Genomic DNA, 24,322 nt, shown 5'->3' on the forward strand with positions numbered 1-24,322 from the left:
ATGTGCACATCACCAGTGTGGTAAGTCGTGATGTTGTCTTGGGCTAAAGAGCACATGTTGTGACCATGATGCAGCACCAAACGAAGTCTCCATAAAGCAAAAAGGGCATTTCTTTGTTATTTTCCCCTTAGTACTTTTCCTCTAAAAGGACGCCAAGCAAATTATGTGGATATTATTCTGCATAAATCAAAGGGCTAATCTGACAATGAACTGATAAGACAGATCAATGTCAGGCTTGACAGAAGTATCTAAAAATACATTTGTTCTTACTGGTTGATAGCATTTAAATCGAGATCAGCCTTGCTAAGAACTTGTCAAAAGACATTTTTCTGTGGCTGACAGAGATTGAAACCAGAGCAGCTGGATTCACAAGGAAAGAAAATAGCATAAAAGACCCCGTGCTTTAAAGCCAGTTTGGCCAATTCAGAGATGGAAAGGAGTGATCTTGCTGCTCAGGGGGGAACAAAGGCAAAAGTTGTTTTCCAGAGTCAACCCAGCCTGCCCAGTAACACCTATGCTGCCAGTAAAACACGAGCATAAGCTTACCCTCAGATCACCCCAGCACCCTCCTCCCATCCCCAACCGGTCAGACACAAGAACCTGCCCCGTCACAGGCTAGGCCACGACTAACGGGTCTACCAAGAGGCAGGCAGCACAAAAGCACACATCCAAGCTCCTGCAGGCAGAGTGGGAAGCCCAGTACATCAGCAAAACCCCCGAACCTCACCTCTGAGCGCAGTGTGAATACTTCTGGCCCGTGGTCAAAGGCAGGCTAAGAGCTAGCAAGAAGAGCAGAGGGCATTTGGATGGGCTGACTGCACATCCAGCACTAAAGCCTGCCCTCCACCTCACAGCAGAGACATGGTAAATTATCACCAGAATTAGAAATTATTTTATTATTATTTTATTAATAAAATTATTATTTTATTATTATTAGAAGTTATTAGGTAAATTATTTTACCTGTTTCCTGCAGATCCTGGCCATGGAGTGGTTCCAGATCTCTGACTTCATACACTCTGTATACACTATCTCCTGGGAAACATATACTCCCCCTACAGCAGGTGAACCTAACACCATGCTTAAGAGTTGTCCTGGGTGCACGCTTCCACATAAAATGCATTAATCAATAAAAGGCTGTTTTTGTCAAATGCGACATATTTGTATTTGTATGATACTAAAAAATAAACTCAGTTACAAAGGTGTTTTTTTTTTTTTTTTTGGAAAAAAATATAATGATATTCTGAAAAAAAAAAGGAATATATGATGAGTTCTCTCCATTGTTTTCTCATGGCTTCTCCCTTTGTAGAAGGGAAGAAGTACCACATAAACTGGCCTATTAGGCAAATCTGAGACAACTGGCAAACCACCAAGCTACTGTTAACCACAGGAGAATGCGCCTACATAAGGTTAAATACAGATGCCATGCAGAAGGAAGCAGCTCTGTAACAAAAGAAGTTTGTTTTTATGGAAAGAGCTGTGGCTGAGCTGTACAAATGTCTGACATTCGTGATGTATGAAGCTGACTTCCATCTAAATAGTTCGATCATTATTAAATAACATTTGGAATCTCTGCACTAGACTGACTCAACAAAATAATTGTTGAGTCTCACAACAGTGAGACAATAAGCTTCTAAAATAACTCACTTCACCATGTTTAAATACCACAGACGCGTTGACGTGCTCTCTGCTGCGACCCAGGGGAACGCCAGTGCATAAATCACTAGAGCCCATCACCTAAGAATACAAATAATTGTGTAACAGACAAACTGAAAACAGGATTTTGAAATCAAACTTTCTCCTGCTTGAATTTGGGGGAGAGTGGGGGACACAACTCATTTACAAGAGTGATGTAACTGAAGAAGTGAAATCAAAAAACTTGTGCTCCCCAACAGATTGTAGGCTAAAATACACACACAGTGTTGAAATGAATCTCAGAATATTTCTCTAGAATGTTTTAATTGCAAAATTACTTCTGAACAACTCTGCAAAACTCCTATTTTCTCTTTGCGCTAACGTGCCCCATTACTAAGATGTTTGAAAGGAAAAAAAAAAAGTGACATTTCTGAGGAAAATGGGGATATTGCAGATTGTGAATGACTTTGGCTTCTGTTCTGCCACGTGTCTAAAAGCCTTAAGTTCTTCAAACACGAAGAATTTAAGGAGGTTTCAAAATGAAAAAACAGGTACCCACCAATCACAAGCAATCACTTTTGTTCCAAACACTTAATAATATGGGCAGGCTTTGAAAATTACAGTTCTTTAAATCTAAAATAAAACAAAATCACCTGTTTCTGGTATTACACATCTAGAGGAAAACCTCCTCCATCTATCATGGTTCACATCCCTCTACAGTCTTGTAAATGGATACAAACACTTCTCCAAGGCGGTTAATGTCCTGTCATCCTGAGGTGGGAAAAATATTAAAATAATCACAAATCGAGCCCTGGCTCTCTAGGAATGTTATTTTTTTTCCCCTCCATTTTCTGAGAGTTTAAAGGATCCTGGCAACAGCCAAAGCAAAGTTAAGGAAAAGGCTTAAGGAAAGGCAACTGTGCTTTTTCCTGCATTCATAGTATGTCATTGCAAATATTCTAATGGTTTTTATAATGTTTTATAATAAGTTATATATAAATTATTATTTTTAAGTACCTTGACTATAATTATGATATGCAATTATTATAAGCGCAAAATTTATACCAGGAGGTAACATATTGCTTGAGCGCTGCCCCTTGTAACTCAGCACTAAATAAACTACTTGTTCATGAGCCAGACAAGTCAGGATGAATAGACTTTCAGCTGAAGCATTTTGCAGCCCATACACTGAAAATGCAAGGTATTCCAATGAGAAGTATTAACTGACATGCCTTTTTGCAGGCTATTTAGAGTTGACTGCTAGGCATTTTATCTCATTTATGGGGCTGATTTAAAAATAATCAAACCTCACAGTAGTGAAAACAGTGGAAAAAATGAAACAGATACAACTTTTTTTCATACACTAACCTAAACACTCTCACAGAATGGTAAAATCATTAGAGGTATGAATTAAGAGAACTAGGTCCATCTCATGTTATTTTCAAAGTTAAATGAATCAAAACAGTTTAGCTTAGTAAAGCAACAGAATCCATCACAGAATAAATAGGCATGCTGCAGACTCGCTTCTGTTGAACAGGCAGACATTTTCAAAAACATGTAGACATATAAAGCCACCTGCTAATAACCCAGTCTCACGTTCAGGGACAAGAAAATATATAGGCAGAAAAATAACGAGTTTTTTTTTTTTTTTTTTTTTTTTCCCCCAAATATCAGCCTTAGAAAACATAACTGATGTGAGCAGACTGAACTACGGAGACAAAACTCTTTTTTCCCAGCACAACCAAATGGAAAGGTCCTCACAAGAAACCAGGCAGTACAGTAAGCAGGGACATTTCAAGAACAACAATCTCCTTTTCCTTTAGGCTTGGGAAGTGCATTAACCCACTCGTCTAAGATTTTCAAGAATTTTCCTTGTGGCACGCCCACAGTATCTCCTGTTTTTAAATGAAGAGCACCCAATAAAATTGTTGTACTGCAAATGAAACTACTCTCCTAAGTCCTGCTGTAAAAAATTAAGACCATGATAGCAGAGGAGACAGCGTATTTTGACTCAAACACAAGCTGTCCACTTGAAATGCCAAGTCTGCCACACAGAGATAGGTCAGAGTTTGGCCTTTCAAAATCCTTAGAGCCGCTTCTCAGGTCACCAGGACTTAAACAACGCTGGCAAAACCCTCAGTCACACACGCTCCACACACACCAGACATTAAGAGATCTCTGGTGGTTTTAATTAATCTAATATGCCATCTTTCCCCTTAGCATTTCATCGAGGCAGGGTGCTGGTTCTACAGCACCTTCCAAATTTCTAAAGTGAAAACGTGTCTTGTTCAGGGATGAATGGTTCTACCAGAAAGTCTATTTTTCTTGACTTTCTTTACCCTAAAAGTGCCTGGGGCTACAGCATACCTTAATATGGAAGAACTTCTGGGTGAGGCTTGGTCTAAGTTTTATTCCCAAGCTATCCTTTGACTTAGCAAACCCTGTGCTTCACAGCAATATGCTGCACATAACTCTCTCCAAACCTGTTTGTGACCCCACAATTTCACAATGATGTCCATAAAGATCAAAGGATGCTGCCCAAAGTACAGCACATGTGAATTCTGGATAAACTGAAAAGGCTGTCCCTTCTCACACTCTGGTGACAGCAGTACTGTGCTAGAATCCACTAAGATACCACAGTACTTGTAACAATTTCAACGTTTTTTGTGTAAAGACTTAATGCACAAAAACTTGGGCACGGTTTTTAACAGCAGCTATATTTTTTCTGAGAAACACGGTAACCCAACTACTGTGGTGCTAATTCAAGAGAGATTCTAAAGCTTATAATTATGTATGCCTATAGAAATAACTGTAACTCACACCTTTTAATTCTGCTCAGCTGGTAGCACTAATGTCTCAAAAGCAATTTAATAAGATGGGAAAAAAAACCATATTAAAGTAAGCAGTCAGTCACAAACAGCACCCCCTGGCACAACATAAACAATCTGTAACCATGCATCTGATGAGCACATGACTTCACAGGTACTCTCCATTTCTGCTTTATTGCCATGACATTAGTCAGCTACATTTCTTTGCAAAACACCGTATAATCCACACACAATATCAATTTACATCTTAACACTTTCAAATGCATTCCATAACAGCTCTTTCTACTACATTGATATGCCTATTTTGAAATTTTTCAATTACTGATTTCCCATCAATAATTTTTCCCATAATCTAAGTAATTCTCCCAATAAGATCTAGTAGTTACTACAGGAGTACAGCTGCATAAAGCCCAAGTTTGCATTGCTGACTACTGTTATATACAGTTTTCAAAAACTGTTTTATTAGCAATAACTGTAAAATAGTTATAAAATGGAGTACTTTTTCAGAAGTGCACAAGTTACTTGTGACTAAGAAAGAGATCAGTGTATCAAACGCCAAATGAATACACTCAGTACACTGCATAATCTCCAGATAGTGCTGTGCTGGGCCATACAAAACAAGACGCAGAAACGGCCTGCCTGCGTGAACATGTGAAGGTTACCTGCCATGGGAAGGCAAGTTATCATGGGTCCCTTTATGACCAGTGGAGAAACTGAGATGATTTATCTTCTGGACATCTCTCTCTTCAACTTCAGAGATCTCCAACACGTAACTTGGACTAGAAGCATAACTTCAACAGACCCCCAAAGACAGAGAGACCCACAATTCCCACATTTGGAATACTTAGAATAAATGAGAAAAAGAATAGAAAGAGAAATAAGTAATTGAGAAAAAGAATAGATAAAACTGGAAATAGCCCACAAAAGTAGAAGTAACTACACTATTGCAAACATTAGGTAGTAATTCTAAAACACTCAACGATCACTTTTCTTCCTTTAATGGATGTTTTGACTCTTTCATTCTTTTCCTAATTTGTGTAAGTTATCCCCTGCTCTTCCCATCCTTTCTGACAGAAGAAAAAGAAAACACTATTTGCTTTCCTCCTACCCCTTTTTCCTTCACTAGCATCTATGGCAATCCCTCTAGTGTGTAACTTTGCTCTACTGTCTTTTAAACAAATTCCCCAAATTATTTCATTAGGTTTATCTGTACCACAATTGGTGACAGATTAAGACTGAAACATGTCTCAGATCCCACATCAGCACAGCAGAATTCTCATTCTACGATTTGACAGTTATTTATAATGCTGCTGAATATGTTATCATATTAGCATGCCTGACAAGCTTCTTTCTTTCAAAGTGTTTCTTTTTTTCTTGTTTGTTAAAACAAACTTGCCAAGATTAGTCACATTTAAATACCCAAATTCACAAAGCAATCCCCGTTACTTAATATAAAGGAGCCTCATCAATACGTTTTTCTGGAACTCCACTCAGATTTATTAGTTCCAACACACAGTTATTGTTTGAAAGGTCTTTAAAAGGCTTATTTACTAAAACAAGTAATAATTGTGTTTTCAGTTGCATTCAAACTGGAGCAACTATGCTAAATGAGAAGAATGCCTTTGTCAACTGCAGTCTGGAGTACTGTAAACAAATTAATATGAAGCACCAGAAGGTTTATACCATAGTGTCAGTCAGCATTTCTTCCTCTAACTATGCAACTCTGAACACAGAAGTAAAGCTAATGTATATTAAAACAAACAACAAAAGTGGTATCCTATAGCAAGAACATAAAAGGTTAACATACATTATCAGTCTATCTTAAGACTATTCTTCATCACACTGGTACCTGAGCAGCTTCCACATAAAACAGGGAGAATATCCACTAGAGATCTCTGACAAAGTCTGAATGTACTCCAAACCTAATTATACTTAAATGAAAAAGTTTAGTTATAGACTCGTATGAGGCCACGATTTCATCTCATTTTTCTCTCATATTGAAATTTACACCATGGTTGCCCTGGGACTTGTTAATTTGCTTTCAAGAGAAAGGTTTTCATTTTAAAAGTTTTTGAAGCCTCTTCTAAGAGATAAAAGTACTCTGAAGTAACCTCGACTTCCAACATATTTTACTCATGACTGTTCCTGCACAGTACTAAATGGGGAACAGCGATAAACACGAGAGTTTCAGACTCAGAAGGTAACATTCATTATACCTCAGAAGGCACTATTGGGGAACAATAAAGATAAGGCACACATAACTGTTAAAAAACACAAAACAAACAAGAGTCTCTATCTGTTAATCTTCCCTCAACTTTGGTGTCAAATACACTACGAAGATATCCAAATGCTCAAGGTTGCATTTATAGAAGAAAGAGATCATGACGGTCATTACAGTTCACTTCTTCTTAAAGTAAAAATGTGTCCAGTTTCTTTTTAATATGTTCAAAAGCATCTTTTCCCATATAGTCCATACGCCCTTCCTCCCATTTTCTCCGTTCATCTTCAGGATTTGGTTCTTCTGGTTTGAGGTGAATAGAGAGCTCTGAAACAGAACGTGTAACCTCATTCTGCAGGAAGAAGCAGAACAGTGGGAAAACAGTCATTTGATTGTTCTTATTTCAGTGCTATGAAGTTAATACTTGGAAGTCAAATTTCTGCTTTACACGGTTGCAGGTAAAACATGCAAGCAAACAAACAAAAAACAAACAGTATTTGAACACTCATGCTTGCTTTGATAACGTGATCTCGTTGTCTTAGCATCTGTGAACACACCAAGCATTTATTTTGCTTCTCTTAACTCAAAGCTTGGCACACTCAGCAACAATACAATGAGATTTCATCATGGGGCTTTCATGTGGGCATAAGTTTCTATATATTTTGGCCATGCATTTTATTGTATCTTCAGTGAGATCAGTATTATTTATCAGACATGAAGCACATGCTAAATTAATTCAAGAGACTGATATTATCTGAGACTAATTAATTTGGAATGACACTACAAAATTCTGAATCGTGGTTCAAGATCAAGTTATCCTAGGTGCAGAAATGTAGGATATATTATTGATAATTTCAACCAAATAAAAGAAGAAACATGTCTCTGACTGACCAATGTTAGTAAAAGTAGAACATCCCAACAATTATAACCAGCAATAAAGAAGAAATATAACAAAAGCTAATCAAGACAGGTACTGAAAATCTGCTTTCAGTACTCTTCCAAGAGAATCAAAGGCAAACAACTCACTTCATGTTACAAAGTTAAAATAAACCAGAACAGCCTTCCAGTGAAGCCCTCACCAATTCAGTTATAAACATGCTTTAGAATAGGCCTGAATAACTGCAATTAGTGAGGTATCAGGCTTAAACTGACTAAGTGTCCTGGAATTGCCATTATATCTGCCAGTTTTGAGCACAGGACTTACATAAGACTTGCACCCACAGACCCGGTAAGGTATTTTGCACAGCCAACATGACACTATATACTGAAGTTAACTGCACTCTTCCTATGTATCCTTGCCTGAGACCCTTGCCTGTACATGACCTTAAAGATCAATAAACACTCTGAAGAGCATGCTTGCTCCATATATATGCAAATATGCATATTTAATTCATGGTATTTAATTCTTAGGCTATGTATATACATATCTGCAGTAATGCAAGGAGATTCCTTTGGTTTTTGTTTTGTTTTGTTTTAAACCATTAGCAAGAATTACCAACAGCCTTGGATAAGTTAACAGCAGACCAGGAATCAACGTGTTTTCATAAATGAATAATTTTAGCTAGGGCCCAAACACCCTTGCTGCACAGAAGCTACAAGTCCTCCTACCAATTTGTTTCTTAGTCTTAAAGAATTTCACTATAATGTTTCACAATCTACCCATTTTCCACTGTAGGAAAATGTCTGTGCTGTGCACCTCACAAGATCCAACTCCTTGAAACCTTGTCACTCCGCTATTGCCAAATTCAGTAGTGCTGTCACACTGGCCACAGATAAACGCAGTGCAAGATCACAAAGCAAAGCCTTGTAGCTCAGGCTCTGTGCCTGACTCACAGTACATCATCTTCCACTTGCTTAGAAACATCACTTCAACAGCTGAAAACAACAAACAAAACATGACAAAAAACGTTGATGATTATGTTATTGGCCAGTTCCAGGCTGGCACTGAAAAATATACACTTAAAAACTAGAAGTATAACTGGTAAAATTGGATCATACGCCAGTATTGGAAGAGGTTAAGAAATTAATTACATAGCTGAAATATTTTTACACATTGCATCATAATTAGTAGATATTTCCCAAAATGATGCTGGCAGCAAAGACATGCACGCAATTATCAATCAAAGTGCAATGCAGAAAGCTACGTGTACCAGTTCTGAGGCTTCCTGAAACGCAGGATGAAAAGTAAGTTGTTCTGAAGGTCTGTCAGGCTCAGAGGGATGGACGTTAGAACCGCATTGTTCAACTTCACATACAGGTTGCTAAAATACAACCACTGAGGTTTTATTAGGAGAACAATTTTTTTCCCAGTTTTCTTATCATGAGAATGCATACAAGACAAGTGGATTTCAGTCTTGGGATAGAGGAAAGCAGTGAAACATCATGAAATATTATCAACAAGGACAAAATTCATCTCACACAGCTTTAGCTATCAAAATGGCACCGAGTCTAAGCTCCTACTATAATCAATCCAGGATAAGTACCTCCAGAGGGCAGCTCATCTCATCCTAAGATAGTTTCAAGAGTGGCTGGCACTCTTCAGAGACTACAGAAAGAGCCTGGAAAACTAGCTTACAGTAGATGTCTACATTCACAAAGCCAAACTTAAATGGGAAACAAAACTCATTTTAGGATTCTAGCTTGCTCTGTAACTCAAGCTTTTTATATGCATAGAATGAGAACAGAACAACGTATTCCAAAAGATAAATAAAACAGGCTGCCCCCAATATATTTGCCTTTGCCACATATCAAAACATAAATGAGTAGGCAGCCTCCACTCTGGGGTCTGCTTTGCCAAAAGCAGAACAGTCTCACAACACTACTGAAGCTAAGCAACATAAAATGGAACAATGGTGTTCCTAACTAAGATGAAAATCAGGTTGTTCACTTCAAATTAATACAATCTTCTGATAAACCAATCTTACTGTATTGTAATAAAAAAAAAAATAGTATAATTGACATTTGAACTTAAATGAACATTGTTATTTTTCCACCCCAAAAGAGCATCTTGAAAATGCATTCCCTATTTAACTTCAGCATTTCCAATGGTCAGGCGCATCAAATACAAGATAAAACATTCTTGCTAATCAACTATTCTTAAGTTGTAAGACTCTGCGGTTTTCCTTCAGCACTTCCACGCTCAGGGTGGAAAAGAAGGAAGGGAAGACTACAGCTTTATTTTATGGAGTAACTATAGTCTGAAGTGCTGAACATAATAAAAACTGTCTTCGCCTTAACAGAAAATAGTCCCCGAGAGCAGACATTACAACATTAATTTTATTTTCCCCCAGTTGTACCTTGCTAGAGCATGGCTTATCATACCCACACAGTGACTTACACCTGCAGAAACATTGCTCTACTACCTCCAGTTAAATTCCTGCACAAAATAAGGAGAGTCAGTGCAACAGAAATACCCAAATACATGAAGAGTGACAGAAGTACCAGGACCTCTGCAGTGATCACCAGTGAATTCTTTGCAAGATATTCCGTGTTGCACAAATCATTGAAATCTGGGGAACAGTTTTCATAGTCAGCACTTCAGGGATAAAACAAAAAAAAAAATCTACACAAAAGGGATAAAAGGATTTTAGCTTTAAGTATATTTATTTACAGGAACATTAATACTCAGTAGATTAATTTGGTAACATAGCTTCTTTTTATTACATTTTATTAAGGACCTAGCAGCTTTCAGTACGTAATCTCTTCATAAAATTCAGTGCAAACTCTTTCAGCCTCCAAGTACATCATGCGCACATGACTAAACATTAAAGAAAACAAATATTCTTGAGACTATTTCTCATGAAAGCAAGAAAATTCAATGGTGACAGCTAAAGTGAAGAAGCTATTATCTCCCAGATCAGAAACCTAAATCAAAATCTTATTTTAGTATATCATTTTATTTTGTTACTGCATATAAGAATATACAGCACACTTACAGCTTCGAAACTGAGTTCCTCAGGTGGACAAGCCGTGGAATGCATTTCATATGTCTGCTCTGGAGGTACAGGCATTTGCAGCGAATTTGCCACAGAAGGCTCAGCCTTTTTCAGTGTAATTTCAACTCCGTTGAAAGTATGCTAATAAAAACAAGAACATCCTGTCACTGAAATAAAATTTTGCAGGAAATCAGTACCTTATTTCCAACAGCTTCACTTCTAACGTTTTCAGCGTTGAAATTCATAAAGTCAAACAATTTGTGGTCCCAGTATCAGAACATATTGCAATTTAGATTTATGAACTAAAGAGTATGCTGCCATCATCAGCAGGGAAACCTAACAAGTCCTTCCATCTTAATGTTACTGTAGCTGAACTATTTCTTCACTGCCCAATTTTTTAAAAAAACTAACGTGCATTGAAGTATGAGATCAAAACCTACCCATTCCTTCCTCTGCTTTCCAATTTGTCATGAGATTTATAAACCAAATTCCTCTCTGGAGCTTTGATGATAATTGTCCAACTGATTGTATGACACTATGCAATTCATTTAATGATGGTAATAGTTTAATATTTAAAAAACAAAAAATAAAATATTTTATATGCATAAAGTGACCTAAATTGTCATGTCTGGATATGAAATTAAAAATCATATCTTCCTTCTGCTCATTAGTTTATAATGTAGGTCTCCAAGAAAGCATCTGTTTATCAACAGATTTTTATTCTATTCATGCAAACTATACATTGCTGTACTTCCTCTGATGAAAAAAAGTGTAAAGAGCTCAGTAAATGCTTGATGATGTACAACTAACTTATATAACATCCCAAATGTAATTAACTCTGCCTCTGCAAATCTGATTTGTTAAGACTCTCATAAAACAAATTAAAATGCAGAGCTGATAAGGTAGATTTTACTACAGCTCAAGTCCTAGTTTGATGGTCTAAATCAGCTTAGCTTCAAGAAGTCAGAAGTCTGTTTCATAGCCAGATGATCACCTTCTCTGCCTAATTTGTCCCATATTTCGCATTTAATTTGTAGAACATATTTACATACATTTGCCATACAAATTCCTCCTCAGTTAAGAAGGCGAGTGGGAGAAATCTTTGTAAAGCCATGGTACCCCAAGTGTTTCCTAAACTGTTAGTTTAGATGCCTGTAGAAGCAGTCACTGCTATTGCCAATCAGCAGATGTTTTCCCATGTAATTCTTTCCTCCGGAGAAGGCCGTTTTCATAATTTTTCTGTGACTCAGTACATTCCCACTAACTCCTTGATAGTTACCTTGCATTCCTCAGATTCTGATCGTTCCGTCTTTTGAAGGTTTTCTAACAAAGGCAGTATACTGGCACTGTATATATTCCACCAGAGGGCAAGAAATGACAGCTGATGAAAAGACCCAGAGGTGGTGCCATCGTGCATAACTCTCTTTGTTTGAAGGTTGTATTTGTAGTTCCAGGGCTTTGTCGCTCCCAAGAAGTGAACAACTTTGGCATCTCTGCCAAAACTGTAGAAATTAAACATACAGATCTATACATCAAAGATAATTTTAGCATATATACATTGCTAAAGAAACATGCTTACTCTCTCACTGGTGAGGTAATTTTGACATTTTGTAACAGCAACACATTCAATATGAGTATATATATATAAACATTTTTATCTTTTGAGATTAAGGTATTTCACATAGCATACAGTAAACAAAAGGCTACACTGCCATTTAGCTTCCATCTGCTAATGCCAGTAGAAAAACTCATGAAGGAAACTAAAAGGCATATGCAGTCCCATTTCCAGTCCTTCTCCATGCCCTGTTCACAAACAAATAAATACCACCTCAAACACCAAATCAACAGAATTGTTTAGCACTTTAACATTGTTTAACATTTGAAAATGCCTAATAAAAACATCATCCTAAGTTCACCCCCCAAAAAGAATGTTTTGTGCAACTGTTACAGTAGTTCACTACTCCCTAAATCTTAAAAACAACTTGCCTTTTGCCAGAAAAGTTTCTCTGACTGAACTGTCTGGGGTAATATAATTACCAGCACAAATTCAGTTTCAAGAAGAACCTAAGAATTAAAAAAAAAAAAAAAAAAAAAAAAAAAGAGAAAGAGAAATCCCAACTATTTCCCATAGAACTGACTGAAAAAAAGGAACAAATTTAAAAGTAAAGCACTCAGAACCTAATGTTGAAGTAATTTACTTATTTCCAAATTTGGGAAAAACTTTTCTGAAGCAACTTTTGAGACAGAGCAGCCAACTCTGGGACTCTCTATCTGTCCCAAAGATAGATATAAGAAGCTTTCGTATTGCTCTTAATCTTCTATTACACAATTTTTACATAATATGTCATTTCTTACTGCTGTAATTTAAATCAACAGAATATGCCAGTGTTATTCTCTCACTTTCTTGTAATAAATGATTTGTTGTTAGCAAGCTACAGTAATTTACAATCAGCCAAAAGTCACTACTTACTGATTGAAAGCAGGAACATAGGTGTATACAGCACTGCTGCTTAAGTTATAGATGAAAGGTAAGTGTTTACCAATATCTGCTGTTGCCCAGTTGCTGAAGAAGCTATTCAACAAGCCTTGATCACCCCCTAAAGCATACATAAAACAGTATTAGCATAATGTATAAGTACATGCAAATTTACATCAAAATTTCACGTCCAAGGATGGATGTGAGACTGGTATGTTCATGGGACTGCAGCTTAGACTTGACAAAACGGCCACATGAGCAGGTGCAAGTGAGTAATACCTGGTCCACTCTGATGCAATTTCAGTGTAAGTGGAGTCCTATCGGAACATACGAAGAGAGGAGTAGGAAGGGGTTTTGGTCTCCCTCAGAGCAGAGGATCAGCTATATTTCTCTCTCCTAAACCAGACGGCAAAATTAAAACTTACTGAGCGAGACTCAGACACAATGTCCCTTCATTATAATTTTCTAGGAATCACAGCCTGCAGTAAGTCAATGTGTCCTAAATACTGCGTAAGAGGCAAAGATCTGCACCATAAATTTTTGTGGAAGCGTAATTACTTAAAGCCTAGAGAACTCCTGCCTTTCTCCATTCTGCCAGATAGCACGGAAGCTACAGAAAAAATGCCTTATTGAGAATGAATCTAATTTCTTGTACTTCAACTCTTATGCCTTGCCCCTCTGTTATGCCTTACCGTCAAAGCTGCCATGTTCAGCAGCAAACTGGAGCAGCAGGTTGTAAGTTTTTAAAGATGGTCGGAACACAAATACACCACTATTAAAGCAGTCAGGCCAGCCAGAATCCGGAGCTGCTGAAAACTCGTCTCGATCAAACAATTCATCAACATTGCAAAGCACCTTAGAGACAGTAGTAGAAAAGAAGTTGTTACAGAAGATGTTTTTCTGGAACATAAGTAGTTAAATCAGTACTAACAAATTCAGTTTAGTTCAACCAAGTACGTAGCTTGCATAGCATAAAAGGAGATACAATGCCAAACATGTTTGTGGCCAGCACTTATTTTTTAATGTAATAAGGTAACATTAACTGTGGTTCCCCATGACTTCTCTGACAAAAGTGCAAACCCTATGAAATTACTTTATAAGCCTCAGAGACCCTCCAAAAGGTCCCTTTAAATATTACAACATTCCATGAAAACATGTAGTCTCCTATTTCTTAGCTCACTTTCTCAGTGAAATTGAATCCATTGTTCTCAGTAACTGCAACAAAGCTGAGAATCCAAATAATGTGACTTAGCAAGAGGATGACTAAAGGGGTAGCAGAAAAAAAACGCCTCTTTTTACTGATTTTCTAACGTATGTTAAGCTCAGAGTCTTGCTTTGGTTTGGTTTCAAAGCTTCACAGTGAAGTGGGAAAAATCAATCAGGTTAAGGCCCAGATCAGTGTTAAAGTCGGTGGAAAGACGGCTGTGCAGTCACTGAATGCCTGCACCCCACCCATAACAGTCATCAAGGGAGCCACTGTGAAAAATAGAACGATTACTACTTTTTTAAATTCAATTAAAAAACACAGCCAAATACTTGCCTTCTTCCTTTAATATTAAACAGGAAATCATACGCTTTTCCCCTCACTCCCTGAGAATAATAATTTAATTTGGTTTCTAATGCAACTATAATCTTATTAAATCAAAATGCATCCCACTCTCTCAAAATGAAGCACTTAAGTGCAGGGAAAGGCTGACATGACTGTTGCCAAAATTAGTTTTTTTTTTTTTTTTAATCTCCTTATGAAAAAAATATGAATGTTTCTGGCTTTTTTTTCCTCTCTATTTTATAACTAGGCTGCCTTCCTGACCAGAATAAGCCCAAACAAAAGTATATGAGAGAGATCTCTTCTAAACATCTGTCAGAAGCCAATTTGCATAGAGTGTGTTTATATCTTTTGAGGACAGTCCCGAGGTTACTCTCAGAAACAGGATCCACTTCTCTGCAGCCAGCAGAACTGTGAGCATTGCCAAACATCCAGCTGGAGCTTCTGTGACCGTGTGTCCCCCAGCAAATCTGGTCACTTGGTAGGCCACCAGGTTGCGAGACAAGGAAGCATCCCACACCCAGAGCAGCTGTTTAAGACACACAAAAATGTTGCCACAGCTCGTGCTTTACTCACCAAAGTATCTGCATCCATGAAGACACATTTGCTATAATGAGTAAGAGTCCAGCAGTGAAGCTTAGTGAAGGTTACACCCAGTTCTGGCCTCTGCAACAGAGCCAACCGGACCGAGTCAGCACTGTCGAGTGCATCCACCTCGATGACTTCATCGAACACGCTGCGCAGGACAGACCTACCAGAGCAAGCAGTGGAGGGAAAGAAGGAAATTTATGGCGGTTCATCAGACTTCACTTCTGGCACGAAAATAGTGACACACAGCACGTTTACTATGACAGTAACAAAGGTTAGATTGATTGGTCAGAAAAAGACATCAAAAGTGCAAAGTCCTTGTAAACAGTCTGCTGAAGTGACAGATACGAGGCCATAAACCATCGCTTCTTCCACTAAGGGAGCAGCACATCCACTCTGGGACGCCAGCACATCCCAAAAGTGAAAGGTGCTGCATGGAGGAGAAAACAAACCTTACCTTAGTTACTCAGTCTCCTATAGAAACACTGTCAGAAATTAAAGTAGCTTTCACTCCTGCACAACTGTCTCTAAGGAACAGCACCGTGCTATGTTATGTGTGCATTGTACAGGATGCGGCAGGCACTGTCAGTGCAGTTGTTTGCACCTATCATGCCTGAGCAAAAGCAGCTCCAAAATTGCACCTTCTAAAACAGAAATTATATGCTTGCTCACTACTATAAGTCATCTCAAATGAGACTTTTAGAAAAACATCTTTCCTCTGTGCATCTCTTTCACATGAATTTAATAGGTGATATCAAAGTAGCTAATTTTCCTTCAAGGCACACAAAAAAAAAAAAGTCCTTTAAACAGTTTATTTATTTACATTACACTATTAACTACAAAGTCCTGGATTTCATATAAACACAGAAAGAGAAAAGCCTGTGTTGCTTATCGAGATTCGAGAGTCATTAGATTTTGCTCGCCTGATCTTCAAGGGACTAAGGTTAACTGTGAAAGAATAAAGAGTAGATACAGATTTCTAGAAACGCAGTTCAGTAACAAACATTTTTAAATGTTATCCTTGGTTTAAAAAAAAAAGGGGGGGGGGGGGGAGGGTAGGGGGTCTCGGCCCAGTGAAGGTAGAGGGAGCGGGAAGAAATGAAAAAATTGAGACTTAGCACCCACCCAATTGTCAAATGTATTTAATAGTCATTCAGGAAGGTTTCACTGTTATCACAGACCCTATCTGTGAGAAAAATCCTGGAAAAGCAGATTTACCTATATCTAAAGGAGCAAAAAAGAGAAAATACGTTTCTTGAGACAGCTGCATTGCTAATACTTTCAAATGGCATATAGAAATTGGGAGTTTGCACGCTTCCTAAACCACAGCAGAATTAGAGCTTGAGTAGTTGTGGCATGTCGTGTTCCTTTTAACAGCTAACACAGTCCTCCAAAAATCAAGGCTAGAGTTCAACAGATCTAATAAATTTCTGTACACACAGTTCTGTCGTGCCTGTAGAATCACACCCCAAACTGGAAAGTGATTTAAAAAAAAAAAGGGCAGAAAGAAATGTATTTCCCATCATGTTAGCAGTGCACTAATAGTTTAAGATTGGTCATCTGAAATTGAGCCACTGATGTCTTTGGAGAGTTCTGATGTCAGAGGTGGTAGGTCTCTTGCTCTTCCTAAAATAAAGAAGCACTCGGAGGAAGCAAAAAACAAACCAATACCACCTTTATTTTGGCTCAAAAGCAAGACACTAAAAGCCTAGTTCCCAAACTTTCGGCTAATGTTCCCAATTATGAGCTTGAGAATCAACTTCTAGCCACAAGCTCTACTTCTGCAAGTGAATTCTTACCAGGCTTACAATCGTATCATGGGTGTTATTTGGGACTCCCCCTGAGAAATCACTAGCCAAGTGGGAAATTCTACAGACAATGCCATGAAACCCACAGGAAGCCTATTAAAATCCTTCATGTTACTTCTTATTTTTTCCATATTATCAGTCTCCAAAACAACATGAATTCTTACCTCATCCCACTGGAAACCCCTGGTGTGATTAGCACTGCCAGTTTTCTGGATGTCGTATGGTTCCTCAATGACTGTCCAAGAACCAGAGCTCCTTGACAATAAACATCATCAGTAGCGAGGGTCACAAAGGCTTGATCCGTTACTGCGAGCAAATATTCAGAAGAGTCATTTTACAGCTTTAATATAAGCTGTTTTGGCTCTACAATCTCCCTCCTCCAGCTAACCAACAGGCTACAGCTTATAACAACCTGCAGCTCCTGTGATAAGCTCTTGTCTTGCCCAAATTCCCCCAGAGGACAAAACTGAATAGAAAATCCAATAAACATAACTGCAGAATATATGCCTTTTTTTTCTTTTTTCTTTTTTTTTTTTTTTGCCTGATTTACATAATACAAAGTAGGAAGCTTTCAGACTAGCCTTAAACAAATACTTCTCCAGGTCACGTTGCCTAAACCCAATGGCAAATCAAACAAGCAGATCTATAAATATTTAGATTGTACATTTATCTAACATAACATTGTATCTAACAATACAACTGATAAAGAAAGTTTTCCTGTCTATATAGTGCCAAAGCTAAGGAAAAAAAAAAGTTAAACACAAACCAGAAATATCTTTCTTTCCATTACCTCACTGAATCAACCTACCAGGCATTATTCTTCGCTTTATTCCCTTTGCACTGGAGTAACTGGTGCTGGCTGAACAACTGGTACCTACTGACATATGCAAAGCAACTGCTGCTGAGGTTGGCAACCCTGCCAAAGTTACGGATCCCTACCTATCCTTACCTTAAGCAACTCCGAGAAAATTAGTTGTGTTCCTCAGAGTCAAAAAGCATATGAGGAAAAAAAAGTTACAATAAAAAAGAAAGCAAGCTACACTCCTGCACAATATCACCTAGAGCACATTTTGTAAAGGTACTGGGCCTGCGACACCAGGTGCTGCTTCTTCAGCTCTGCCCTCCAACAGAGCCATTATCAGGGTTCTGGGGCAAGCCAGAACCTAAAATTCAGTGATGTCATGGGCATCTCTCAGGGATGAAGGAATACCTCAGTTTCCTAGGCTGCAAAATTAACCAGAACGAAGTAACTGGGTCACACAGGATGAGGTGAATTCCACCGAGCTACAGAGCATCAGTAAGAATTTGTCCTGAACTACTCGAATAAAACCACCGTCAATTTTAGGGAAGAACAATTGTGATAAACTATCAAAAAACAAAACAAAACACGGTGTCACACAGTTTCCAGGCTCTACGAGAGACACTCAGAAGGAATCTGGCAGAACCAGCGCAGAGCACCCAACAAGCGACCTCAGAGGCTGCAGAAACGCGCAGGTTGAAACCTCTGCCCTAGCATCGAGGTGTGTAATGAAGTATGGCCAGTGCCCTCAGACACCGAGCACTTTCATTTCCATGTCATCCAAACCCAGAGGGAAACGCAGGCCCGCTGTGTGCTGACCTGTCCCCGTATCACCAGCCAGACCTGAACTCTCAGTGGGGACAGCCACCGCGCTCCTCCTACACCACTGCAGGCCCCCACGATGCTCAACGAATTCGGCAGTGGCAAACTTAGCCAAGACACTCAATCACCCACCCAAACGTAAAACAGCCTGCAGATCCCTCAGCTAAGCAAATTCCAATAGCCTTGTTAATCACGATTCCCAGAAGCAAATAAAGAAAAAAGGATCTTTCTCTGTGGAAACACCTGAACCTCCTGTTATTGCAACAGCTCAGGCAAGTTATGGGTGTTGCAGAAAACAACAAATAACTGGTGCTTACATGGAGAGGTTTGGAAGGACAGTTGTAAGCTGCTCCTACTGCAGCTTTCCAAAAGGTTACACAAATACAAGCACACATCCAAAAAAAATAATAATAAACAAGATACACACACACAAAAAAAAAGCTGAAGGCCACTTCAGCAATAAAATTATTCTCAGAAGACACAAAGACTCCGAAAAGAAAGGCACTTTTGTGTTAGGCAACAAGCATCTCCAGCCAAAAGAAGTAATAAAACAACTAGTGAGAAGAACGTGGGGGGGAGGTTAATACAAAAAGCAACTGTGAAGAGAGTAGGTGTTTAAATCTTAAAACCGCTATTTTAAATAACAACCATAAAACCGAGCACATAATCTCCTTACTGCTTCTGCAAATTCTTTCAGCTACAGAAACCAAATATTTACATATATAATGCACCCAAAACTAAACAAGCTGCTCATCAAAGAGTTCAGCAAGTTGGTGTGGCAAATTACCACATCTTACACATACTTTCATGCCAGTACCTCTCAGACGAAAGCTGTGGTCAGAACGAGAAGGAGGCAAACAGCTGAACGAATACAGCTTCTAAGAAACTTTGGCTAATGCTTAGCAAAGTAAAGAAACCCATTGTCTCTTCTGAGAATCAGCTGTGGGATACATTTTCTGGCCTTCTTAATATAGTGAACTATTACAAAGATAATTAAATTGATAATCAAACTACTGGCTGAAACCATACAACATTAAAATGTTACTGATGCAAACAGAAACAGATGCTAGCTATTTTAAAATGATGCAGAGTTATCAGTTACTCTGTTAAAGATCACGGGTGGGGGTTAAAATCAAAAGACTTTATCATTACTTGTTCTTTCATCTAATCCATGTTTTCAAGGGAAAAAAAAGCGTTACTTGAATTTCCCTGTTTGGACCATTCCTTGAAACTCTGTCCCTATAATTACTCTATTTTTAAAACTCGAAACTACAGATAAGATTTGCATAAAGATCTACGAAACTAAACTCTGCCAAAAATCCCCATTTAAATTAAAGAAAGAATAATATTGCTTTAAATTTAACCTACACAGGGCTTCACCCACTGATTCTAAGCTGCAAAAGCAGCAATATTTGATCTTTAAGTCTGAAAGCCAAGGGTATGGGTACTTAAAATTCATTGCAACTAGATTTTTTTTTCTTTTTTTAAAGTGTCAAGGGCAGCTTTATGCATAATTTTCAGTTCTTTGAGCTGAATGACAATAGGATTTTTCACAGAAAACACCTAGTGTGAAGAGTATTGAGTTTTCAAGCAAATTGTTTTCAAGCTGTGGAACCCTATGGCTGATATCACTAACTCTCAGTGAATTATAAGAAAAGTAAGCATATGATTAGAATCACATTAAAACTACGTTGTATGAATTTATGACTGCTGATTTCTCTTGTCTAGACTACCACACAGCACATGAAGTTGCAAGTTTAGAAATCATCATTGCCAGCACTGGCAAAAGTTTCTCAGAAGAAACCAGAGACTTTCAAGGAAATAACTGTGATGAGTTATTTTAGAGACCACTCCCAAGCTGCAGATAGCAGCACAGAAAAGACAGAAAAAGTAATGTGAATCACTACAATAGGCAGAGTGATTTTATGCGCAATGTGTTCCAGCTTTTTTAGTCAAGATCACCAGCTTCTTACGCTACTTACTCATAGCAGTGCCTCAGACAAAACTGCCAGGGGCAATATTCTTAAACAGGCCTGAAAACCAGTTCTAGGGCTGCAGAAAAGCCTTGGAATCTGCACCAGCAAGCAGACCGAGCGGTTCTCACTTTGATGATCACAGAAAAAGGGGAGACAGAGAACGAACAAACTCCAGTGAGAGTCAAAAGTTACTCATAAAATAAGCGCTGAATGAAACACATACCTGCCAGCTTCAAGACAAGTTTAAGTAGTTTCTTTCATAACCCAACAGACATAGCTTTGTAAACATATTTTTGTCTTCTGACAGACAGAGAAAGGATAAATGTGCTCTAGCAGTGACTCCTGGAGTAACAAATTTGTCAAGTTGCCCACTCCAAAGCTGCCATAGGAGACAGAGACATGCAGGCTACAACTCTCCTGCAGGCACACTCTAAATAACACATTGCTGTCACGCATAAAAATAAGAGTGCATAAAATTGCTAAAAATCTCCAACAGGCTGGTTATGTCCCCCGTACGTACTGCCTTGCGTGCTAACCAACATTGGCCCTTTGTTTTCTTACATCCCTCCCTGTTGCCATCTGCTGTTCCTTTCTCACCCCCCCACTGAAGATGTGATCCCTGTGGGGCCAGCACGCTACAGCCTGGGTCTGTGCCCACTCTGAAACCTGCAGCAACGAGGCCATGGCCACTCCTGCCCACCTCACCTTCTGTGGCAGTGGTGTTGTTACCCCTCTCCCACACCCAGGTCCCTGCGCATCTTCCCCTAGAGGTGTGTTTGCCCACAGGTGGGTCAGGCTTACTGCAGAGATAAAGTCACAGCCTCCTGGCTTCGCTGACCTAGCACAACCATCTTCAGAAGCACCTGGCACAGAAAGCTCTGCTCCAGCTGACACCTGGAGCCTCAGCAGCAGGGAGATGTATTCTGCCACAAGTATGCAGGATGAGTAACGGTGTGAAAGGCTCTGCCAGACCACCCACAGAAATTATTATGCAAATTTTCAGCAAAGAGGCGGTTCCTGCCATAGCAATCAAGCGATGGCTGGCGATATTAATTCCCGTGTTTCCTTGGTCTGGGTCCAGTAGCGGAGATACTCGTGTTACTGATGAGCGTTGTGCTGGCTCAGCCAGCGCCTCTACACGGAATACACGTTGCCATTTGATGGCGTGCAGTATTTCTTGTGGTCTAACAAAGCCCTGCCCGACCCAAACCAAATTCTCTATTATTAAAGCAACGCTGAATTTTACTAGGCAGGATTATGACTTATCTTGGAAGGCTACAGAGAGGAGACTCGTTTCTCATTTAGCATAGATTTTATTAAGTATCTTTCAGTTATGAACAGCTTGGTACCGCTTCAAGAGCCTGCAATTGTGTTACTCAATAGACTGTAAACTATCTCTGTGAAAAATCAAATGCAATGATGTTATAATATGCAATTAAGCATAATACTAGTTGTAAAACAGTCATGTTCGGCTTTGAAAAACGAAATATGAGTAATTGTTTGAGCGATCCGTTTAACCTCTGGGAGCTCAGCGCCGGGCAGGACAAGGCAGAGGACGCCGCACCTCGCACCTAAGAGGCTTCGCCACCCCTCTCCTCCCGAAACGCGAGTCCCGGCAGAGCCGAGCCACGCCGAGCCCCTCCCGCCCCCAGCCGCAGCCCCGTGTCGCAGCCATGTCGCGACTCCGCCGGCGTGGCCGCTCCACCTGCCGCCGCACGGAGCCCGCCCGGCTCGCCCCCCACCAAATGGCGACCCCCCATCCCCACCCCGGGCCGCTAATGGCGGGCGGGCCGGCCGAGGCCGTACTCACCGGACATCCTGCGGCTGCGGGGCCGGCCGGGATTAGCCTCCTGGCTAATTAGCCTCCGGGGGCGGCGGCGGCGGCCGAATCGCGCTCCCTGCGCAGACGAACAGCGTGAGCGGCGCGGCTTGGCCCGGCACGGCCCGGCACGGCCCGGCCCGATCCCGCTCCCCTCTCGCCCCCTGCCCCGCCGGGCGCCCCCGAAGCGCCGCTCCCGGTCCCGGCCCCGGTCCCGGCCCTCGCACCTGCCCGGCGCCCCCCGGCGGCTCGGCGCGGCGCTCCCGCCTCGTTGTGCCCGGCCCGGCCCTCTTCTGCCCTCCTGTGCAGCCTTGTGAGGGACAACAGAGCCGTCCGTGGGGGTTAAGGTCGCGGGCTGTGGAAACGAGCGTTTAGAGAATGAGCGCAGCGACTTCGGTGTGTCCGACGGTAGCCAGATGGCACTCGCCGCGTCGCCGTGAGTTGGCTGTGCAGTGAGGGTCTTGGCTCCCCTCGGCTTCTCTGCAGCCATCGTAGCCCTTGCAGACACCTACATGCTGCTAACTGGCCGCCCCGTCTACAGCTACATGTCTTCTGAGAGAGGGTGCTATTCACAGTGAGATACACGTATCTGTATATGAACATACATTCAAAACAGCATATTTTTCTGCAAGTAACTCCAAACTGAACCCTGTCTATGTAATTCTACCACCCAGTATGTGAGGTAATTTTGGGCTGATTGGGTTCAGCAGAGACATTTTTACGTCAAAGCTTTCAATGGACATCAGTGATTACTTAGCCAAGAATGGTGATTTGAGACTGCGTCATCAAGGAAATTACATGTACCACTCAGCTACTAAACCTTTATTTTCAGCAATTTGTGTGTGATAACTGGTGAGTTATGAGGCTGTCCAAGTTGCAGCGTTTGTTCCCTCACATATGGGAAGTATTCTAAAAAAGATGGTATCATTGCTCTAGTAGTAGTGGCAGAGGTGTTCTAGGAAGAAAGGACATAAATGCATAGGAAATGAAGCTTTATTTATCCAACGGAAACAAAAATTTCAGGAAATGTGTTGATCATCTGCTTACATTGCTTACCTAAACATTAGAATCATAGAATCATTAGGGTTGGAAAAGACCTCCAAGATCATCTGGTCCAACCATCCCCCTGCCACCAATGTCACCCACTAAACCATGTCCCTAAGCACCACGTCCAACCTTTCCTTAAACACCCCCAGGGATGGTGACTCCACCACCTTCCTGGGCAACCTGTTTCAATGCCTGCCTGACTGCTCTTTCTGAGAAGAAATGTCTCCTGATTTCTAACCTGAACCTCCTCTGGCACAACTTGAAGACATTCTCTCTAGTCCTATCAGTAGCTACCTGTGAGAAGAGGCTGACCCCCAGCTCCATTCTTACAAATAGCAAGATTGCTATTGTAGATACCTTTATTGGCAGATTTATTTCAATTAGGGGACTTTATAATCAACAAAAGCAACTTATTGGTAATTTAAGCCATGTTTACACCCAGATGTTTTTCTGTTTTGCTGGGGTACCAGCAACACTTTTTATAGCATATGCTAGACTTAAACTGGCAGAGCCAATAATACAAGCTAGAACTCTGATGGTCTAACAACTAGTTTATATTCCTTCCTTTCCCTTGAGATTTAAATATGTTAGAGCTTCCCTACATAAATACCAAACTGATGGAATAATTACGCTAGTTAAGAGGAAAGTTAGTACTGAAAATTGTGCCTGCACACCAGTATATTGGTGGCATGTTGCTGTCATTAGACCAAAATGCGTCAGAAGGTGAACATTTGGTCAGGGTTTTGTCTAATTCAAGTTCATGGTGTTTGCTCAAATTCTCCATAATAAAATCTGCTTTTTCACTAATAATAACAAAAACAACTTCT

The 24,322-nt window shown here is 40.0% G+C and overlaps 1 protein-coding gene across 6 annotated transcripts; it reads right to left on the reverse strand.

Annotated features, from left to right (window-relative positions):
* Positions 1–4,616: 4,616 nt before the first annotated feature.
* On the reverse strand, positions 4,617–22,979 carry GYG2 (glycogenin 2). Of its 6 annotated transcripts, XM_048081145.2 has the most exons (10): positions 22,676–22,979; positions 22,440–22,527; positions 17,197–17,338; positions 15,213–15,387; positions 13,783–13,945; positions 13,085–13,211; positions 11,894–12,116; positions 10,615–10,755; positions 8,830–8,940; positions 4,617–7,031 (listed from the first exon to the last, which is right to left on the reverse strand). In XM_048081145.2, exons 2-10 carry the CDS (start codon positions 22,444–22,446, stop codon positions 6,870–6,872), a joined length of 1,251 nt encoding a protein of 416 aa, XP_047937102.2. In that variant the 5' UTR covers positions 22,447–22,527; positions 22,676–22,979; the 3' UTR covers positions 4,617–6,869. The 6 variants fall into 6 exon arrangements, with proteins under 6 accessions (XP_047937102.2, XP_047937105.2, XP_013036238.3 ...); XM_048081148.2 differs by lacking the exon at positions 22,440–22,527 and having other exon boundaries at positions 22,676–22,977; XM_013180784.3 differs by lacking the exons at positions 22,440–22,527; positions 22,676–22,979 and adding an exon at positions 21,468–21,495.
* Between the last annotated feature and the right edge of the window lie 1,343 nt (positions 22,980–24,322).

Source organism: Anser cygnoides, chromosome 1, assembly GCF_040182565.1.
Source record: "Anser cygnoides isolate HZ-2024a breed goose chromosome 1, Taihu_goose_T2T_genome, whole genome shotgun sequence".
Lineage (NCBI taxonomy): Eukaryota > Metazoa > Chordata > Aves > Anseriformes > Anatidae > Anser > Anser cygnoides.